Source organism: Pseudoliparis swirei, chromosome 19 (assembly GCF_029220125.1).
Source record: "Pseudoliparis swirei isolate HS2019 ecotype Mariana Trench chromosome 19, NWPU_hadal_v1, whole genome shotgun sequence".
NCBI classification, from domain to species: Eukaryota; Metazoa; Chordata; class Actinopteri; order Perciformes; family Liparidae; genus Pseudoliparis; species Pseudoliparis swirei.
In genome coordinates this window covers 3,774,272-3,794,516 of record NC_079406.1, presented here as the reverse complement: position 1 = coordinate 3,794,516, position 20,245 = coordinate 3,774,272, and the positions used below count along the sequence as shown (strand labels likewise).

The window sequence follows — 20,245 nt, the reverse complement described above, 5'->3', positions numbered from 1 at the left end:
CGTGGTATGATCTTATGTACTTTTTCATATTCTTCTAATAACGCTAAGCCTCGGGCTTCAGAAGGTACACCTTGACCACGGACTTTATTTGCCCGTGCATGTCGGCTGTGAGCTGCACGCCGAACACGCCGGGTAGGAAACACTCGTCTTTCTGTTATGAACAATGCAGTCCGCGGTTCATTTGTTACAGAGAACCTTTTGATATTGTCGGGGCGTTGTTGACTCGGACACTCGTGATGGCAAAAGAAATAACGTGAGGGAATTAAATCATAAAGAATAAATCCAATGTCAGCTGCGCTGGTCAAAAGGCTTGCTGCCAATTTAAAAAAAACAAAGATACATTGAGACAGCGTTTCTTTTTCTTATCTCGATAAAAAAAAGGGAAATTATAAAGTCAAGAATAATATATCGAAAGTTACGGATGTAACTCCTGTTCTATGAATCCTGGATGACCGATAAAGGTAGTGCTTAACCCTGGATGACTACAAGTAATGTGATGGTCAAAAAAGGATGAAATAGCACAAAAGTTACGGATGTAACTCCTGTTCTATGAATCCTGGATGACCCTCACAGGTAGTTCTTAACCCTGGATGTCTAAGAACTCTGAGTACATTTGAATTTTCTACAGACATGAGTCCTTTTTTTATATTGATTGTTGAGTTTAATGTGGCTCAGTGGTTAGCAGGTCCGTCTTTCAATCAGGGGGTTGGCGGTTCAATCCCCGCCCTAGTCGATGTGTCCTTGAGCAAGACACTTAACGCTGATTGGCTCCCTGTAGCTGTGATTCTAAGTCCCTTTGGATAGAACCGTCAGCTAAATGTAATGTCAAATTTTCTCTGGACAGCGACTGCACGCCGTCCGTCTATTCTTTCTCTCTTAACCCTTGTGTTGCCTTAGGGTCATTTTGACCCGAATCAATATTACACCCTCCCCCCGCCTTTGGGTCATTTTGACCCGATTCAATGTTTCACCCTCCTGTTACCTTTATATTTACTAACATATTTTACCCTTTGGGTTCAATTTGACGCCAGCAATTAAAACCTCCAGAAAATTATTAGAATTAATATTGTTTTCCAAGTTTAAGTGTGAGGCACTTTATGTTTGTTTGTTGACTACCGAAAGAACACCGACATTAAACATTGAATGGGGTCAAATTAATCTTAAAGCGGGGGGAGGGTGTAATATTGATTCGGGTCAAAATGACCCTAAGGCAACACAAGGGTTAAGAGAAAACTCACTTCCCGATATCAGCCTGAACTCTCTCCCATGCAGAACCCCCCCCCCCCCCCCCCTCTCAAACAAAAACACCGCTACACGAGTGTCCTGTCAGTCATCCGGCCCGTTAAGTGCATACCTGTTCACAGAGCTCTGCACTGAGCTGCACATGTATAATTTAAACTTGATCCCGGGAGACCGCCTCGGAGCTTCTCCGTGCTCCGCGGTCGGCCTCTCGAAGCCACCGCGGCCCTCGTCCCGCCCTAGATCGAGTGTCCTTGAGCAAGACGCTTAACCCCGAGTTGCTCCCCGCAGCGGTGTCTATACGCTGTACGAATGCAACGTGACTGTAAGTCAGCTAAAATGTCGCGGGATGCAACACGGCGGGTTACAAATCAACGATTTGTCGACTTTTTCTTCTCAACGAGATGCTCACGGCTCCGGGTACGTGCAGGCGGAAGGGAAATGAACGACAATAACAAGCGAAGTAAAAAAAAAACACAAAAAAAACAATCTTCCCGTGTTCCCTCCACACATAAAACCACCAAACAATGATCACAGTCGATAGACGCTGTGATCTCGCTGTTCCCGAATATCGACCGTCTGGGTTCTCGGATAATATTGTCGAGAGGACTTCCTCCTCTATTTGCTTTATTCCTTGCTCACTCTTGACGTGGGGAGAATACACAATGTTTATATAATTTTTTTTTACTGTGAGTACATCCCATATTGCCCCCCCCCCCCCCCCCCTCGGAGAAAAACCTTGTTTCGAAGCCCCGCCGGCTGATAGGGAAAGAAAAATGAAAGCTTTGAAAGTCGAATATGGATGAATAATTAATGCGTTTTGACTTGGGAGAACAATAGTATGGAATAAAAGAGGAACATTAACATGCTTCTAACGGCAAAAAAAAAGAGATGCTGCGTAGGAGGAGGAGGAGGAGGAAGAGGAAAAACAGAGGAGCTGAAGGAGAAACCTCCAGGGGGAGGAGAGGGTACCCAAAGTGCCTTCAGGAGGACCGCGTTGCTATTGGCTGACACCTGTGGATCCTAATATCACGTAATCCAGAGTTGCCCCCGCGGCTCGGTGGGATTAACCAGCTGTCACGTCCCAGGTGTGTTCCCGTGAACTGATGATATGAAAGTTAATAGAACAGGAGACGTGACAATATTCTTTTCATACGGTTGAATGATTCCAGTGGCAGGAGGTAGTGGGTGAACTATCTCTCTAACAATTTATGTTGTTTAATCGTATAATTGCGAAAAAACTTATTCCTCACGCTGGTTTCATGCACTCTTAGGAAATAGATAACTTGTAAAGTGGTTATTTTTCTCGATGTTTAGTCCTCTCGTCCTCAAGCCGTCGTAGTTTTAGGTCACGAAAACTGATATTTCTATTAAAACAATGACGTCATCGCCTCTATTCAGGCACGACCAGTTCCCGTCACGACAGAATATTGTCCAGGTTGCGTCGTTCATTCCTTTTTGTTATTTTTTTAATCACAGAGATATTTATTATAGAACGACGGTCGTTTAAATAATATATCTGTATATGTGAAGATGGGGATTTTTTAATATTCTATTTCATCTTTTTATACAGTCGAATGATTTCACTTGGAGTGGTAGTAGTGGGTAAACTATTTAACTAACAATGTATAATGTTTATCTCTCTATTGTAATCATTGCAAGCTGTTTTCTCTATGTTTAGTCCTCTCGTCCCTAAGCCGTTGTAGTTTTAGTTCACGAAAACTGATATTTCTATTAAAACAATGACATCATCACCTCTATCAGGTATGACCAGTTCCCATAACGACAGAAAATGTTCCACCTTTTATCATTTCTGTTCATTTTTGTTCATTTTTGCTTCCTTTTTGCCTTTTAGTGTGGACGGAGACGTGTATTATAAAACGAAGGTCGTTTGGAGAGAAGTTTATGTATATGTAGACGGGGCTTTCTAATATTCTATTTCATCTATCGTTGCCCCTGAGTATCTGTTGAAGCGCCAACTGAGGCGTCAATACCACAGGTGGGGAACAAATTCATTCAGATTTATGTGTTACAGGCGCATTTAAACATGTTACCACTTGCAGAAACATGTGCACACCCACATGTACACACACACTCACACATGTACACACACACATGTTCAGTACAAGCCATAAACACTCAGCCATGGTTATCCTTTTAGCATGCGTGTAAAACTTTGGCATGCTGGAGATATGGCGGATATAAAAAAAAATTCTCCCTTGGATAAGCCCTCTCTGTCTCATACAAAAACACCCACAGGCACACACACACACACACACACTTGGCTTGATATGAACCTCGATAACGGCGCACACACACACACACACACACACACACACGTAACATCTGTCGAACATGGCCTACAGAACTCGCACCGCCATCGAGACCCGGGGGCCGATGCGGAGGCCTCAGGCTTTAGCCCCGGCTCAGGGAGCGAGAGAGAGGGAGTGAGAGAGAGTGAGAGGGAGCGAGAGAGAGTGCGAGAGAGAGAGTGAGAGAGAGGCGAGAGGGAGAGAGATGAGAGAGAGAGGGAGAGAGAGGAGAGAGAGAGAGAGGGAGGAGAGAGAGGAGAGAGAGAGAGAGAGAGAGAGAGAGAGCGAGAGAGAGAGAGAGAGGAGAGAGAGAGAGAGAGAGAGTGCGAGAGAGAGAGAGAGAGGGAGTGCGAGAGCGTGAGAGAGAGAGCGCGAGAGAGGGAGAGAGAGGGAGTGCGAGAGAGAGGGAGAGGGAGTGAGAGAGAGAGAGAGAGGAGGAGAGAGGAGAGAGGAGAGAGAGAGAGAGGAGGAGAGAGGAGGAGAGAGAGTGAGAGGAGTGAGAGGAGGCAGAGAGAGAGTAGAGAGAGAGTGAGAGGAGGAGGGAGAGAGAGAGAGGGAGAGAGAGGTGAGAGAGAGGTGAGGGAGGAGAGAGAGAGAGGAGAGGAGAGAGGAGAGGGAGAGAGAGAGTGAGAGGGAGAGAGAGGGAGTGAGAGAGAGAGAGTGAGCGAGAGAGAGAGAGAGGGTGTGAGAGAGAGAGTGAGAGAGTGAGAGGGAGCGAGAGAGAAAGAGAGAGGAGAGAGAGCGAGAGAGAGAGGAGAGAGAGAGGTGAGAGAGAGGAGAGGGAGCGAGAGGAGAGAGAGAGCGAGAGAGAGAGAGAGTGAGAGAGAGAGAGAGAGTGAGAGAGAGAGAGAGCGAGAGAGAGAGAGTGAGAGAGAGTGAGAGGGAGCGAGAGAGAGAGAGCGAGAGAGTGAGAGAGAGTGAGAGGGAGCGAGAGAGAGAGAGAGAGTGAGAGGGAGGGAGAGAGAGGGAGTGAGAGAGAGGGAGCGAGAGAGAGAGAGGGAGCCGCTGTGACCTCCAATCAGACTCCCGGTAATCCCCCCCGAAAAACACGAAATTTTGGGCAGATTTCCAATTGACAATGTAATATCGCCTCGTGAAATTTAAACGGGGGGATTTTGACAGATGTGACTGGAACCTTGAGTTTATGCAGCTTCACCGTGTGTGTGTGTGTGTGTGTGTGGCGGGGGGGGGGGGGGCGTCAGGTCAATGCAATTACGCAATGTGCAACAAAAACAAAAGCAAGACGAATGGGAGGGGATTTCTGTGGGGATTTGGCAACGCGTCCCACTCTTGGGCATGTAATGTCCGTGCGTGTGTGTGTGTGTGTGTGTGTGTGCGTGTGTGTGTGTTTTGTGGCAACATAAAAAAGGAGGTGTTAATCACTCGTTCTCACCTGTGTCGGGTGTCCCGGTTCCTGATAATAAGCCGTAACGGAGTGTTTAAAAAAAGGAGAAAAGAGAGGGTAAAAAAAAGAAACAATCATTCATGATGCTAACGAGAGTCACTCAGAATTGCATAGGCTACAATAAGTCAATGTTTCTCCTTCATGAAAATGGGATTAGGGTTGATTTAGAAAGCTGTATTGTGTCACATTAAATATTTACCCAAACAGGAAGCTTTTTACCATTTCCGTCCCAGAGGACGGGGAAGTATCAAATACAGACACGATGAAAACCTTCGTCTGAACCAGAAATATTAGTCAGAGAGATGCAATAATAACAGCAAACGAGAGAGTAGAGTTACATAAGGAGAGAACACTTCACAGGACAGATGACTGTGCAATCCCATCGAGATTCTACGCTCGAGAAAATACAGAAATCGAGAATGTAGCGCCTGCAGCGCAGTCGGAGATATCGCCGTCATAATCCACAGCAGGAGGAGAGAAAGAAAACATATTTTTGTTTTACAGCAGAGTTTCACATGCGAGTCGATGAGAGTCTGTGACGTCTGAAGAGAGAACCCTCACCATGTGCTCGGGCGATATCAAACACATCACGCCCGTGGGTGCCGAAGCGAAGATAATGCTAATGGTAACCCGAGCTAATTGTGTTCTAATTGTGCACGATGCTCAAAATCCCACCGCTCACTCGCCACTGTGGGAGACGGGCGTAGGATTCAAAGAAAGGGGGTATTTTTTTTGGGGGGGGGGGGTGGATATCCATTGTTAGAGACAGAATTTCAGGGTCATAGTGATATTTTATGCTCATTTGGACTCTATCACGGAGATAAAGATGAACTAGTTCAGTGTCAAATATACCATTCAATGAAAAAAAAATTCTAATAATATATATTAATGCAAAGAATAGAGAGAAGTCGATAGTTATTTCTTGTATTTCGAATTTGCTCGTTCACTAGAGACAGTTTCTAACTTTTCCCTTTCGTTTGCCTCAAATAAAGCTAAATGTAGGCAGGTAACCATCATTAACATATATATATATATATATATATATAATATATATATATATATTAGGGCTGTCAATCGATTAAAAAAATTAACTAATTAATCGCACATTTTGAAATTCATTAATCGCGATTAAAAGTTTTTTTTCTTATCTTCTCAATGAACGAGTAATCACTTCAGACAGCGTGTATTTTAGACACTTGTTTAATTGTATTCTTTTTTAAAGACAAAACTTCACACAGAGCTGTGTTTTCAAAGAGGCTCCTACCTATAAAGTGTCAGCGAGGTATTTAATATCGTGGATGATAAATTGTTTCTTCAGTGAAACATCCAGATTAGTAAAAAAAGGTGTATTAGAGACCCCATTGGTCCTGTCATCTTTAACATAAACAGCAGCAGAACCAGTGGCCTTGGTAAACTGACAAATATGTCAAGTTAACCCTCTGGAGTCTGGGCTCATTTTCTCGATTTTACAAAACAATTTAAATTCACCTTTTAAAGTCTTTTGCATGTGACACATCCCAGTGTTTCCCCCACCATTCTATCAGGGTGAGGCCCCGCCCCCCTGTCATGTTCTCTATCGCGCCAGATTACAGCAGAAGTAATGTAAGGTTATTTTCTTAAAGACGTCTTTGTTCTTGTATTAAACTAAACGTCTGTTGTTGGTTGTCTCTACAGCAGCATGTCACTCTGTCTCGACGTGTCGGTCACTCTTCTCTCTCCGTCTCGCCGCAGAGCTCCATGCCGGCGTGTCTGCGCGCGCATCGAGCGGAGCAACAAAAAAAGTCACCTGCACCTTCCGCCCCGCGTCAGCGACACGTCGCCCTCTGCTCCTCTGTGAATATGGAGGAGCAGACGGGAGGAAGGAGGCGGACTGCCGCGGCTTGACACTCACAGGAGTGAAACAACTTCAACGACACCGGAAGTAAACAAAGTTGCGTCAATTGCGTTAAAATATTGTAGTGCGTTAATCGCGGCCAAATTAATCGCATAGATTAACGCGTTAACGCTGACAGCCCTAATATATATATAAATATATTATATATATAGCCACATTCTGTAACTACCTGGATTTACAGGTCACTCCGTGCATCATTTACTTTGAGCTAAATTCATTGGTTGTCGTTGAGGAGAGGCGTTACTAGGCAGAGTAAGAAAGCCAGCGCAGCAGCCTCCCCCAGGTCCTAGTGCCCGGGGATTATATCTCGTTAAGTATGATAATAGGCTGTTGGATTGTAATTTGAAAGGGGAGAAAACATACAAACCAAAACACACGCACATATGTAGCGTGTTAGAGTTATAAATACCTAAATAGCCCTTTAAATATATAAAAAAGTTGATATTTCTTATACGTTTGACACAGTGAAAAACAGCCTGGGGTCAAATTGACCCCAAAGAACACCGACGTTAAACATTGAATGGGGTCAAATTGACCCTAAAGGTAACAGGAGGGTTAAAGATCAAGTCAACGGGACCGGGACTCACTTGAGCTCCAGGATGGTTCTGGTGTATCCGTCGGGGTGGACCCTGCGGATGAAGTTGAAGTCGCCCACGTAGAGGGAGCCGTCGGGCCCGCTGGCCAGCGCCACGGGGGCGAACAGCATCATGTCGCGGGCGGCGCCGCTGCAGCTCGGACCGCAGGGGACGCTCCGGTAGAACCCGTTGCCCATCACGGTGCTGATGACGGGAGGCTGCTGGGAGAGGAACACGTTCTCTCCGTTGCCCTTGTGGAGAATTCCTGGGGGAGGGGAGAAAGGAACGCGAGAAATAAATCATTAAAAAAGGTCCCGACGACATATTTGTATCCGTCGGCTTCTCGCTACCGGTGATTATTTAATGCCAGACTTTGAACAGTTTGGGCTTTTCCACATGACGGGATGTTCTTGTTGTCGTGGGGTTTGGAGTCATTTGGAAAATACTGTTTTTTTTATTTCTTTTTAAGAACAACTCTTGACAGCCCGTCTCTGCACCAATCAGGATTTCACAATGTTTTCATCTCAATGTGATGCGGTTGTTTTGAAGTTAAAACCAAACACACACCAAACACACACACACACACACACACACACACACACACACACACACACACACACACACACACACACACACACACACACACACACACACACACACACACACACACACACACACACACAGAGACTACATTCAGTAAGAACTGCATCGAGCTATGGGTACTTGAGGAAGAGCATTAATAATATCTGCATGTATTTAGTTGGTACTGTGTGTTGGGATGAGGTAACATATGAAATATACATGCTTTTATTTTGTAGCATTCTGATCCTTGTATATATGTATTTGATTGAGTCAAAGGAAGCAAAATAAAGGTGTTGTTTGCTTAAAGAAATTAATTGTTAATAAGCTCTCTACTGTGACAGAAACTGAAAACACTATACACCATGTATATATATATGTATATATATATATTTATATATATATACACATATATACTATAGAAGCCGTTGTCTCACCGCTGCGTATGTTGAGGGCGTGGTGTTTGTCCACAGACCAGCCGCCCAGGTTGGAGGGGATCAGTTCAAAGCCCTGCATCAGAGCCGTCCTCCGCTCCCATTGGATGAATCCGGGACACGCCTCGTACTCGTAGCCGACTGACACTGAAACGCACACGCACACACACACACACACATACAAACACACACACACACACACAGATGTTAATACGCATTAAAAAAAAACATGTTCTGTTGACCCGCCGTGTCTTAGCTGTTCAGCTAAATATCTGTTTGTGTCTGAGTGTGTGTGTGTGTGTGTCTGTGTGTTTGTCTGTGAGTGTGTGTCTGTGTGTGTGTAAGTGTGTGAGTGTGTGTAAGTGATTGTGAGTGTGTAATGTAATGTGTCTGTCTGTGTGTAAGTGTGTGTTTCTGAGTATGCATGTGAGTGAGTGTCTGTGTGTGTGTGTGAGTGTGTGTATGTCTGTCTGTAGGTGTGTGTGTGTCTGAGTCTGCGTGCGTGTGTGAGTGTGTTTGTGTGTGTGATGGTGTTTGTCTGTGTGTGTGTCTGTCTGTAGGTGTGTGTGTCTTTGTGAATGTGTTTGTGTGAGTGTGTGTCTGTGTGTGTGTGAGTGTGTGTCTGTGTGTGTGTGTATGAGTGAGTGTGTGTCTGTGTATTTGTCTGTGTGTGTGGGGTGTGTGTGTCTGTATGTGTGTTTGTATCTGTGTGTGTGTGTGAGTATGAGTGTGTGTTTGTATGTGTGTGTGTGTGTGAGTGTGTGTGTGTCTGTCTGTGTGTAAGTGTGTGTCTGAGTGTGTGTGATTGTAGGTGTCTGTGTGTGTCTGTGTGTGTCTGTAGGTGTGTGTGTCTGAGTCTGCGTGTGTGAGTGTGTGTCTGTGTGTCTGGTGTGTGTGTGTGTGTCTGTATGTGTGTTTGTATCTGTGTGTGTGAGTATGAGTGTGTGTTTGTATGTGTGTGTGTGTGAGTGTGTGTGTGTCTGTCTGTGTGTAAGTGTGTGTCTGAGTGTGTGTGATTGTAGGTGTCTGTGTGTGTCTGTAGGTGTGTGTGTCTGAGTCTGCGTGTGTGAGTGTGTGTCTGGTGTGTGTGTGTGTGTGTGTGTGCGTGCTGAGTGGCGCTGAAAGCCCTCCTCAGAGTGTGAGGGTCGTGGAGGAGTGGGCGTGTAATCATACGTTTTTAAAGAAGGTGACACAAAGCCGCCGGCATGTGAGCGCACACAAATACACAATGACGTCATTTTTAAGTAGTGGTGTTTCTTTGCAGTGTGTGTGTGTGTGTAAGTGTGTGTGTGTGGGGGGGGGGGTACTCAAGCCACGGTAACATCGTAACTCGCGTGAGTTTACTCGCTTGACCACTTTTCGCTTCATTCGCGCCTTAGAGGGGGCGGGGCTTATCTCAGTGGCTTTACTCCGTGGAAACAGTTATTACAAAAGTTATTACACACGTAATGCTGCGTTCACTGGCGGGAGTTTACTCGCCCGCCAAGTTGTGGTTATTCGCGTCTTTCGCTTCATTCGCTTTATTCGTGCCTTAGAGGGGGCGGGGCTTATCTCAGTGGCTTATCTCCGTGGAAACAGTTATCATTTCCTTCATCCGCCGTGAAGAACTAACCACTAGTTCTGCTTCATACTTGTTGAGGACATCCCAGAAACGTCAGAACATCGAACGCCCTCGTGTTTGGGTTCATAACATTAATATATATATATATTTATCCATGACATCACCCGTAGGCTCACACAGCTCGGTGACCTTCACCTCTACGTCTGAATGTCTCTTCAGCTCCACTAGAGCAGCAGTTAGATTCACCAACGGCGGAGCAGCTCGATGCTGATTGGCTGTCGCGACTTGCCGCCGGCTTCACGCAATTCGCGTCGAGTTCTGTACGTTGACTTTGCTTATGGAATCTACTCGCGTGAGAAATTCTCAACACTTTTGGTGTGAACGCAGCTTCACACTTCACACTTCCAACAGATGCAGCGCAACATTAGCGTCTATTTAGCGTCAAATATACGTCCGCCTGTCGGTTCCCACATATCTGCATCTGGCTCTCTAACCGACGTTTCACAAGCCGGTGAATCTTAAGATGCTATTCCCTTTTTTCTCCTTCTTTTGATGTGAAACCAGCCGCCTGTTGCGTCTGGAAAAATAAAAAAATACAAATATAAAAGCTTGCGGTCGGTAAATAATAAATACGCTGAAGGTCACTGAAACCTTTTTCACTGTTCTCATGACCACGAGTTAGTTACCCTTTAAAAACTACACTCGGTGATTTAATCGTTTGTTTGTATGAACTTATTGATTTGAATATGTGCTTTATTCCTGACCCCATGCAGAGTTTTATATTGCTTGTTACGAGGCTTTCATTTAAAGGAACTCTCTCTCTCTCTCTCCAGGCATTGGGGTGGAGGGGCGTGATAATACAAAGCAACTTATTTTGTCTTAAACATTTAGCCCAAAAATGCTAAAACAACGGCTCAACGTATGAGCATCGAGTTCAATACAGACGACTCGGGCTGCAACAACCAATCCATAAAAATCAAGTTGTCAACAAATTTCATTTTCGATTTCGTTGTGTCGATGTTTGAGTTATAAGAAAAAAAGAAAAGTTGTCTGTGAAAGTCACAGAGCTGGAAGAGACAGTTATTCAGATGTAGAGGTGAAGGTCACCGAGCTGTGTGAGCCTACGGGTGATGTCATGTATAAATATATATACATTCATATATTATATTCATGTTATGAACCCAAACACGAGGGCGTTACATGTTCAGGCATTTGTGGGATGTCCTCAACAAGTATGAAGCAGAACTAGTGGTTAGTTCTTCATGGATGAAGGAAATGATAACTGTTTCCACGGAGATAAGCCCCGCCCCCTTCAAGGCGCGAATGAACCACAAATAGTTGCGTGAGTAAACTCCCGGAGTAAAACGTTGTCGGTTCAGTTTTTCGAATAGTGAGTTGAAAATGAATGTTTGTTGTTTTTATCCGAAAAAAATTAATCGACAGATTAATCGATTATTAATATAATAATAATAAGATAAGATAATATTATAGCGCACAGTCTACACGTCTGTCACTCGCTGATCTCTCTTTTTTTGCTTCATTGTGAACCGACTTGCCTGAGAACCAATGAGCTGGGAGCACAGCCGGAGTAAAGACCAGTGGAGGCGGCAGGAATACGCGAGTAGAGCGCTCGCGTTACACGCTCGAGGCTCGGGAGATTCCCTTTCGGAGAAACCGACACAACTTTAAAGTTTCGACTCCGTGGTTTTCGAAGTGATTCGGGAGGGGAAATAATCGGTGATTCGGGGAGCTTTTGAAAGAAACTATAAAATGTTGGACGAAACTTATTAGTCCAGGAACTATTACTTCATCACGTTCCAAAAGGTCCATTTGTTTCAATCGAGTGTGCGTTGCGCTCTAATGGGGCCTTTGATCTTTTTGGAAGTCCCAAAAAGAGAGACGCACAAAGTAGTCAGATGTCTTGAAAATGTAACGTACTGTGGATCTTCTCCTTCAAGTCGTTTCATGGCTTGGAAACAAATCCGTCCTTATGAAAATGCATCAAAGGTTTTGCCGTAAATACATCGGCGCCGGCGGGGGACGCTTGTCCCCGTAAAAAAAAAAGAAGCAAAAAACCAAACAAAAGAAACAACCTTTAATAACGCTGATTCCATTTGATATTTGAGGAACACGGCTCTTCCAGGACAAAACAATCTCAAAGGGACAGCGTCAGTGTTCTGAGAGCCGCCTCACAACCCAATGTGACCGCGGCTATATTACAAGACACACACACACACACACACACACACGCACACTCAATATCTCACAGGTGAAAAGCTTTCATTCTCCTCTTGCTGGAGCCCCGGGCGATGTGTTCACCCCGGCAAACAGAGCATGATCTCCCTCCTCTTGTTCTCGCTGTGTGTGTGTGTGTGTGTCAACGGATGCCTGTATGTGTTGTTGTGCCAACAAAGCACCCGGGATGGATCAGCGCAGGCAGGGGGGTCCGTTGAGGGGCTGAAGCCTCTAATGCATCGTGACAAATGTGGGAAATTAGAAGAACAAATTTGAATCTGAGTATTCATCCAAATAAAAGCGCAGGAATAAAATGCACTTATAGTATCGTCTCCATGGGAAACAACAAAATCACTCAGGACTTCTTCTCTCTAACTCCCTCGGGAGGACGGAGCGTTTTTCGGCCGGTCTCCATTCAAAGCCCCGTGTAACCGGGGGAAACGGCCGCCGGCTGTCACCTGAATACGTTATTATTCATAACACAGGTTGGGGATTGTTTTGGTGTTGCTCCCGGAAAACAAAAGACTGTCATTACGTGGCCCATAACCAGGGTTTCATTGACGTCGCAGTACTTTATGTGCTTTATTAAACGTTCAACATCATAAAAAAGTTAATTAAAAAACGCCAATTGAAACCTAAACCCTTAAAAAGCAACAAAATAAAAGAAAAACTTTATTTAGCTGTAATAGTTTCATAATTTAAACGTGTGGAAATGGTGTCAGGGTTGTGGTATTATTATAAGATAATGTATATTATATAAAGTAATCTTAACACCGTTTGTATAGGATTTTATTACTTCCATTTTGTTTACGGCTCTGCTGTGGCGTTTAACTTTAGATGTTTTTTATGGATTATCTTGGAGCCAAATAAAATCGTGCACTATTACGCACGAAGAAAGAAAAAAAAGTCGACCAGCCGATCATCAACCCCTCCGAGCAGCCGCGTGTTCACGCTTGAAACATCGAGTCTCCTCTGAGGGAAGACGCTCCCCAGGATCCTCGGAACTGTGTTCGTGAACCGGAACGAGGGCTCGCGTGTGATTGGCCGAGATCTTCTCGGTCTACAACGCACCCGCCTCTTAATTCTCTCTGAGCCCGGACACGGGATTACCAAAAGTGCGTTAGTCACGCTCCTGATGGGCAGGAGGCTCTGCTGGGTTCATGAGAACTAACCAAACAAACAAACAAAAAACATATATTTAATATTTAACCTGCCGTGATATTTTATTTTCCACTCAACTTTACTGCAGAGAATATGAGCATCTGTCAGCTGCATCTTTGGAAAAAAGTATAGCAGGTCACAACAAAATAAAATTAAAATAAAAACAGCAGCATAGAAGTTGAGAAGAGGTGAAAGATCAGGAGCGAGTCGGAGCAGATGAAATGCAGCTGGAGCAGATAAGGAGTGGAGGGGATGGATCAGGAGGAGAGAGACAGAGAGAGAGACAGAGAGAGAGACAGAGAGAGCCTCGGGCGAGGGAGATGCAATCTCCGTACGAGGCCGTACAGCCGGGCGGACAAAGCTTCTGGCACGCCGGCCATATCTCGCCGCTTATTGAAAGCTGTGTCTCGCAGCGGCACAGTTTGTCTCCGTCATTCCACGCGTCGTCCGAAGGTCCAAGCCGCTCGATGTTAAGCCGTTTGCCTGCCACACGGATTATCACGGCTAGTGACAATTCGGAATCGGAATGAAGATCGGAGTCGAAATCGGAGTCGGAATCGGAGTCGGAGTCGGAACTGGAAACGTAATCAGAATCGGAAATCAAAGTCGTAATCAAAGTCGGAGTCGGAACTGGAAACGTAATCAGAATCGGAAATCAAAGTCGGAATCAAAGTCGGAGTCAGAGTCGGAATCGGAAGTGGAATCAGAATCAGCTTTATTGGCCATGTGTGTGTGTGTGTGTGTGCACACATGTTATTTGACTCCGGTTACATGTACGTCGTACATACGTGTAATTTACAAATAGTACGATGAATTTATAATGTTTTAACTGCATCAGACTCTTCTTCTTCTTCAGGGTTCTTCTTCCCGGTATCTTCTGCCCGGTAACTCTGCTTGTTGTCAAACCCACCATATTTCTACGTATTTCTACCATCATCTAATCTCCAGCCTCTCTCCAGTCCCGGCGCTCATTAACAGCGCGCTGATCACCTCCTGATCGGTCACTCATTTACGGGACGACTTCCAATCAGAGTTGGTGGATCGGAGTGTCGGACGCGGTTGATTAAAACTTCGTACTGCGCGGCGTCTTCTATCTCGTCTCCACACTTCACCGCTACAATCCCACCCACCCATCCACGCGCTGAAGGCAGTCCATCAGGACGATCTCATCAGGCTCAGCCTCATCGGGGTCAAGCGTCTTGCCCAAGGACACGTCGACATGGCCGAGCGGAGCCGGGGATCAAACCGCCGTTCCCGTGACTGAGTCGCCCGTTTATTTACTCGGCTGGAATCCCATTTGAAGGGAAGACGTTTTTTTTTCTCTCTCTCTCTCTCTGCACTTCTGCACATTCTGAGCAAATATGTTTCCCCATTAAAAATCCTGAGCCCTGTATTCAGGATAGATACATATTTTGGGGGGGGGGGGGGGGGCTCATTGGTTTTCTTGTTCATCGCCCAGTGAGAAGATGTTCATGAAATATGCAACGAGATCAAATGGCACTCGTTCACACTCACAACTCTTCCATTACCACCTCTAAAGCTCGCTAATTACTAATGTATGACCTGTTGGTTCACGACACACACACACACACACACACACAGGAGAAAGAATGTAAGGAAGACAGAAAGAAAGTAAGAAAGTAAGAAAGAAAAAGAAAGTAGAAAAGAAAGTAAGAAAAAAAGTAAGAAAGAAAGTAGGAAAGAAAGAAAAAGAAAGAAAGAAAGTAGGAAAGAAAAAGAAAGTAGAAAAGAAAGTAAGAAAAAAAGTAAGAAAGAAAGAAAAAGAAAGAAAGTAGGAAAGAAAGAAGGAAAGTAGGAAAGTAAGAAAGAAAGAAAAAGAAAGTAGGAGAGAAAGAAAGAAAGAAAAAGAAAGAAAGTAGGAAAGAAAGAAAGAAAAAGAAAGTAGGAGAGAAAGAAAGAAAGAAAAAGAAAGAAAGAAAATAGGAACGAAAGAAAAAGAAAGAAAGTAGGAAAGAAAGAAAGAAAATAGGAAAGAAAGAAAGAAAGTAGGAAAGAAAAAGATAGAAAGAAGGAAAGTAGGAAAGAAAGAAAGTAGGAAAGAAAAAGAAAGTAAGAAAGAAAGAAAGAAAAATAAATAAATAAAATGAAAGCAAGTAAGAAAGACAGAATTGAAAAAAAAGAAGAAAGAACATTTCTTGGACCCTGAGACCCCCCCACACACACACACATATTTCCTTATTCTAAAAGGAAGAAGACCTGTGGGGCCCCCTGTGGGGCCCCCCGTGTATCCCCCGCTCCACCCACCTGTGGCGTGCGTGAGGCCCCACACCTCCTGGCCGTAGATGTCCGTCTTGTTCCAGACCAGCCGGTGGACCAGGCCGGGCCCGGCGGGGTACCAGCGCTGGTACAGCCGTCCCTGCACCGCCACGCGGACGTGCACCTTGGAGAGGCCGCCCAGTGGCGAGACGGGGGACAGCAGCGAGGGCGGCGTGAGCAGGATCCGGAGCAGGGACAGGTAGCCCGCCGAGCGGGTGCTCAGATAGCTCAGCTTGAAAAAGGCCCCGGGGATGGAAACCTCCTCCTGGACCGCCTGGGGGACAACGAGCGAGGGAACAGGAGGAGAGGAGAAACCGTGTGAGGAAACGAGAGAGAGGCGCCGTACCGCTTTGTGTTCTTTAACAAAGAGACGACGGCGCTCAGGGACACACGGCTCCGAATATGTCGCCGTGAAGAACGTTTCGTTTTTTAAAAACTGAATGAATATTGATGTCCGTCTGCCTCCGTGGGTTTTTTGTTTTTAAGAACACGTCGATATCCAAAATCCTTATCGACTAACACATAAAAAGCGATGTGCTCATTTCTCTAATAAACTGCAGCACGCATTGATTCAAAGCCGTGTGAGCGTCTTAAATCTTATTATCTCCCGACAGATTTTGTCCTCTAAAGTCTAAAGGCTTATATTCCAATATATATGTGTGTGTGTGTGTGTGTGTGTTACACAGGTGAACACGGTGGGTGTTGCTAAGCTTACGGGGAACACTAAGTACTTCTCCTCCAGTTCATATATTTGTTTGTCCTGAGCTGTTATTTGTTATTTCTCATACGGATCGAGACGTTCCTTCATTTTAAATCTCATCACATTTGGTCCAACGAGGTTGAACAGACAAAAAGAAGAAAGAAATCCCTTCGCTTCTTATTTAAGAGGCCATTGTTCCTTCCTTTCTTCTTCCTTCCTTCCTTTCGTCCTACTTACTTCCTACCTCATTCCCTCCTTTCCCTTTCCTTCCTCCTTACCCCCTCCTTCCTCTTTTCTTCATTTCTCCATCCTTCCTTTCTTCCTCCTTTCTTGCTGTCTCCTTCCCCCTTCCTTCCTTCCTCCCTCATTACCCTTTCCTCCTTCCTTCCTTCCTCCTTTCCCCTTCCTCCTTCGTTCCTCCATTCTTCCTTTCTTCCTCCTTCCTTGCTGTCTCCTTCCCCCTTCCTTCCTTCTTCCTTCCTCCTTCCTTCCTTCCTCCTTTCCCCTTCCTCCTTCGTTCCTCCTTTCTTCTTTTCTTCATCCTTCCTTCCTTCCTTCTTCCTTTCTTCCTCCTTCCTTGCTGCCTCCTTCCCTCCTTCCCCCTTCCTTCCTCCTTTCTTCCTTCCTCATTACCCCTTCCTCCTTCGTTACTCCTTTCTTACTTTCCTTCCTTCCTTCCTTCCTTCCTTCCTTCCTTCCTTCCTTTCTTTCTCCTTCCTTCCTTCCTTCCTTCCTTCCTTCCTCCTTCCTTCCTTCCTTCCTTCCTTCCTTCCTTCCTTCCTTCCTTCCTTCCTTCCTTCCTTCCTTCCTTCCTTCCTTCCTTCCTTCCTCCTTCCTTGCCACAAAAACATGGTGTTACCATGGCACACGCTGGCTCCGACATTCCACTCAAGTGTCCAGGTAACACGGAAACAAATCTCCGCGTCCTCGGAATTTCAGTTGGAGCAGAAATGAGGTCGGATTGAGGTTTTGGTTACTATAAAAATATCTTCGGAGTCACGTTGGAGGGTAAATATATAATCACCAGTCTGACCTCCAGGCCTGACTCTCAGCCGCCTCATTTGCTTCACGGTGGCGGAGGAGAGGGACGCGGCGCTCATTTGCATTGAGCTCATTCCGGATTTTGCATCATGCAAATGAGGAAGGAGCTAAATTTGCAAAACCCCCGGTGAGACCGGGCGGCTTCGTTGCCGAGCTGGAACAAATTGAGCCGGAGCTTCGTTCTTCCGGCCCGCCGTCCGTAGACGTGACGGCGCTCTGCCGCCCCACGTGCATTTTGTTTATTCAAAGTTTATTAAGACTGAACATCCGCCACGCGTCCAGGAGATCGGATCGACGCTTCTGGAGAGACGCAGAGGACAGAACGACTTTGCTTTGTCATCATACTTCATAATTCAGTTAAACTCAATTCAGTTTGTTTTATGTAGCCCGATATCACAAAGTACGTATGTTCCTCTTTACAATCCGTACACATACGACATCCCTGACCTTTGACCTCACATCAGATCAGGAGAAACTCCCAAGAAAGAGAAAAAAATGGAAAAAAGTGAGGAAGTCTTCAGGCGAACAAGAGAGGAGAGGATCCCTCTCCAGGATGGAGAGAATAATATATGTCATGTGACCAGAGGGAAGCATTACGGAGGTAAAATGGACATGATTGGAGGAAGAAGGGAAGGAGGAAGGAAAGAGGAAGGAAGGAAAGAAGGAGGAAGAAAGGAAGGAAGGATTTGAAGGAAGGAAGGAAGGAAGGTGGAATAAGGAAGGAAGGAAGCAAAAGAAGGAAGGAGGCAGGAAGGAAGGAGGAAGAAAGTAAGGAGGAAGAAAGGAAGGAAGAAAAGAAAGGAAGGAGGAAAAAAGCAAAGAGGGAGGAAGGAGGCAGGAAGGAAGGAAGGAGGAAGAAAGGAAGGAACTATTGCCTCCTAAATAAAACACGCTGGTCCCTCGGGGGAAAACACAACGTACATATTACGTCATAAAAACTCTTTCACAGGGTAGAAAAGTGAAGAACCCATCAGGAGAGCCAGAGAGGAGGATCCCTCAGGAGGATCCTTCTGGAGGATCCCTCAGGAGGACCCCTCAGGAGGACCCCCCAGGAGGACCCCTCAGGAGGATCCCTCAGGAGGATCCTTCTGGAGGATCCCTCAGGAGGACCCCTCAGGAGGACCCCCCAGGAGGATCCCTCAGGAGGACCTTTCAGGAGGATCCTTCAGGAGGATCCCTCAGGAGGACCCATCAGGAGGATCCCTCAAGAGGATCCCTCAGGAGGACCTTTCAGGAGGATCCCTCAGGAGGACCCATCAGGAGGATCCCTCAGGAGGACCCCTCAGGAGGACCCCTCAGGAGGATCCTTCAGGAGGATCCTTCAGGAGGACCCCTCAGGAAGATCCCTCAGGAGGATCCTTCAGGAGGACCCCTCAGGAAGATCCCTCATGAGGATCTCTCAGGAGGACCCATCAGGAGGATCCCTCAAGAGGATCCCTCAGGAGGACCTTTCAGGAGGATCCCTCAGGAGGACCCATCAGGAGGATCCCTCAGGAGGACCCCTCAGGAGGACCCCTCAGGAGGATCCTTCAGGAGGATCCTTCAGGAGGACCCCTCAGGAAGATCCCTCAGGAGGATCCTTCAGGAGGACCCCTCAGGAAGATCCCTCATGAGGATCTCTCAGGAGGACCCCTCAAGAGGATCCTTCAGGAGGATCCCTCAAGAGGATCCTTCAGGAGGATCCCTCAGGAGGACCCCTCAAGAGGATCCTTCCGGAGGACCCCTCAAGAGGATCCTTCTGGAGGACCCTTCAAGAGGATCCTTCAGGAGGATCCCTCAGGAGGACCCCTCAAGAGGATCCTTCCGGAGGACCCCTCAAGAGGATCCTTCAGGAGGACCCTTCAAGAGGACCCTTCAGGATGATCCTTCAGGAGGACCCCTCAGGAGGACCCCTCAAGAGGACCCTTCAGGATGACCCCTCAGGAGGACTCCTCTCCAGGATGGACAGAAGAGCGGCCGTCATGTGACCAGAAGGAAGTGGTGGAGCAGTCGTACCTGCAGCTCGGGCACCGCCGTCCCCTTCTCCGCACACGCCCCCGTGTAGCGCGGCAGCGGGTAGGGCAGCACCAGCGGGTACGGACTCAGGACGCTCCGGACGTCACAGGTGGGCGTCGGGGCTTCCTCCCTGGACATGGTCACCTGGTCCAGGACCAGGAAGTTGTTGTTCGGCGTCCAGATGGTGCGCGTCTGCGGCAGGAAGGGCGGCCGCTGGAACATCAGGGTCACGGACATCGTGCCCAAGGTCACCAGGTCAAAGCTAGAGAGTCGGAGAAGGGGAAATCATTTTTTTTTCAAGAAGCATTTCTTGTGTGTGTGTGTGTGTGTCCTTCTTGGTGTGTACTGTGTGTGGTTGTGTGTACCTTCCGTCCTGCCGGCTGACCGTGTGGCCGTACTCGGGATGCTGCGGGAAGGTGATGTTCACCCCGACCAGCGGCGAGCCGTCGTGCAAGGCGACGCGACCTCGGATCACAGCGACCCGGCTGAGAGAGAGAGAGAGAGAGAGAGAGAGAGAGAGAGAGAGAGAGACGTCTGGTTTACAATGACGGGGAACACAACGGCCGCTTGAAGAGAGAGAGGCGAGCAGATGAAGCACAACGGTGATTATTCGGCTCGCTGCCGTTCTCTTCTTCAGCACAACGGAAATCTTGCAATTTGCACACTGTCTATATTTAATATTTTTATATTTAATTTAATTTTACACTGCAGTCATTAGTATTGTATTGTATTTGTGTATGCATATATGTTGTGTATATATATACATATATATTTTATTTTTTATTTTATATTTTACTTTGCACAGTCATTGTATTATATTTGTTTGTGTGTGTATAC

The 20,245-nt window shown here is 46.2% G+C and overlaps 1 protein-coding gene across 2 annotated transcripts in view; it reads right to left on the bottom strand.

Annotated features, from left to right (window-relative positions):
• The window catches only part of tenm1 (teneurin transmembrane protein 1), a 233,911-nt gene that overhangs the window by 65,786 nt on the left and 147,880 nt on the right, over positions 1–20,245 (bottom strand). Inside the window, exons 16-21 of one of the 2 annotated variants that reach the window (XM_056438944.1) lie at positions 19,774–19,893; positions 19,409–19,670; positions 15,661–15,946; positions 8,442–8,585; positions 7,438–7,690; positions 4,945–4,965 (exon numbers count right to left, since the gene is read on the bottom strand). In XM_056438944.1, coding sequence (XP_056294919.1) covers positions 4,945–4,965; positions 7,438–7,690; positions 8,442–8,585; positions 15,661–15,946; positions 19,409–19,670; positions 19,774–19,893 — 1,086 coding nt within the window. The remainder of the gene's footprint in view (positions 1–4,944; positions 4,966–7,437; positions 7,691–8,441; positions 8,586–15,660; positions 15,947–19,408; positions 19,671–19,773; positions 19,894–20,245) is intronic. The other variant, XM_056438945.1, reaches the window with a different exon arrangement.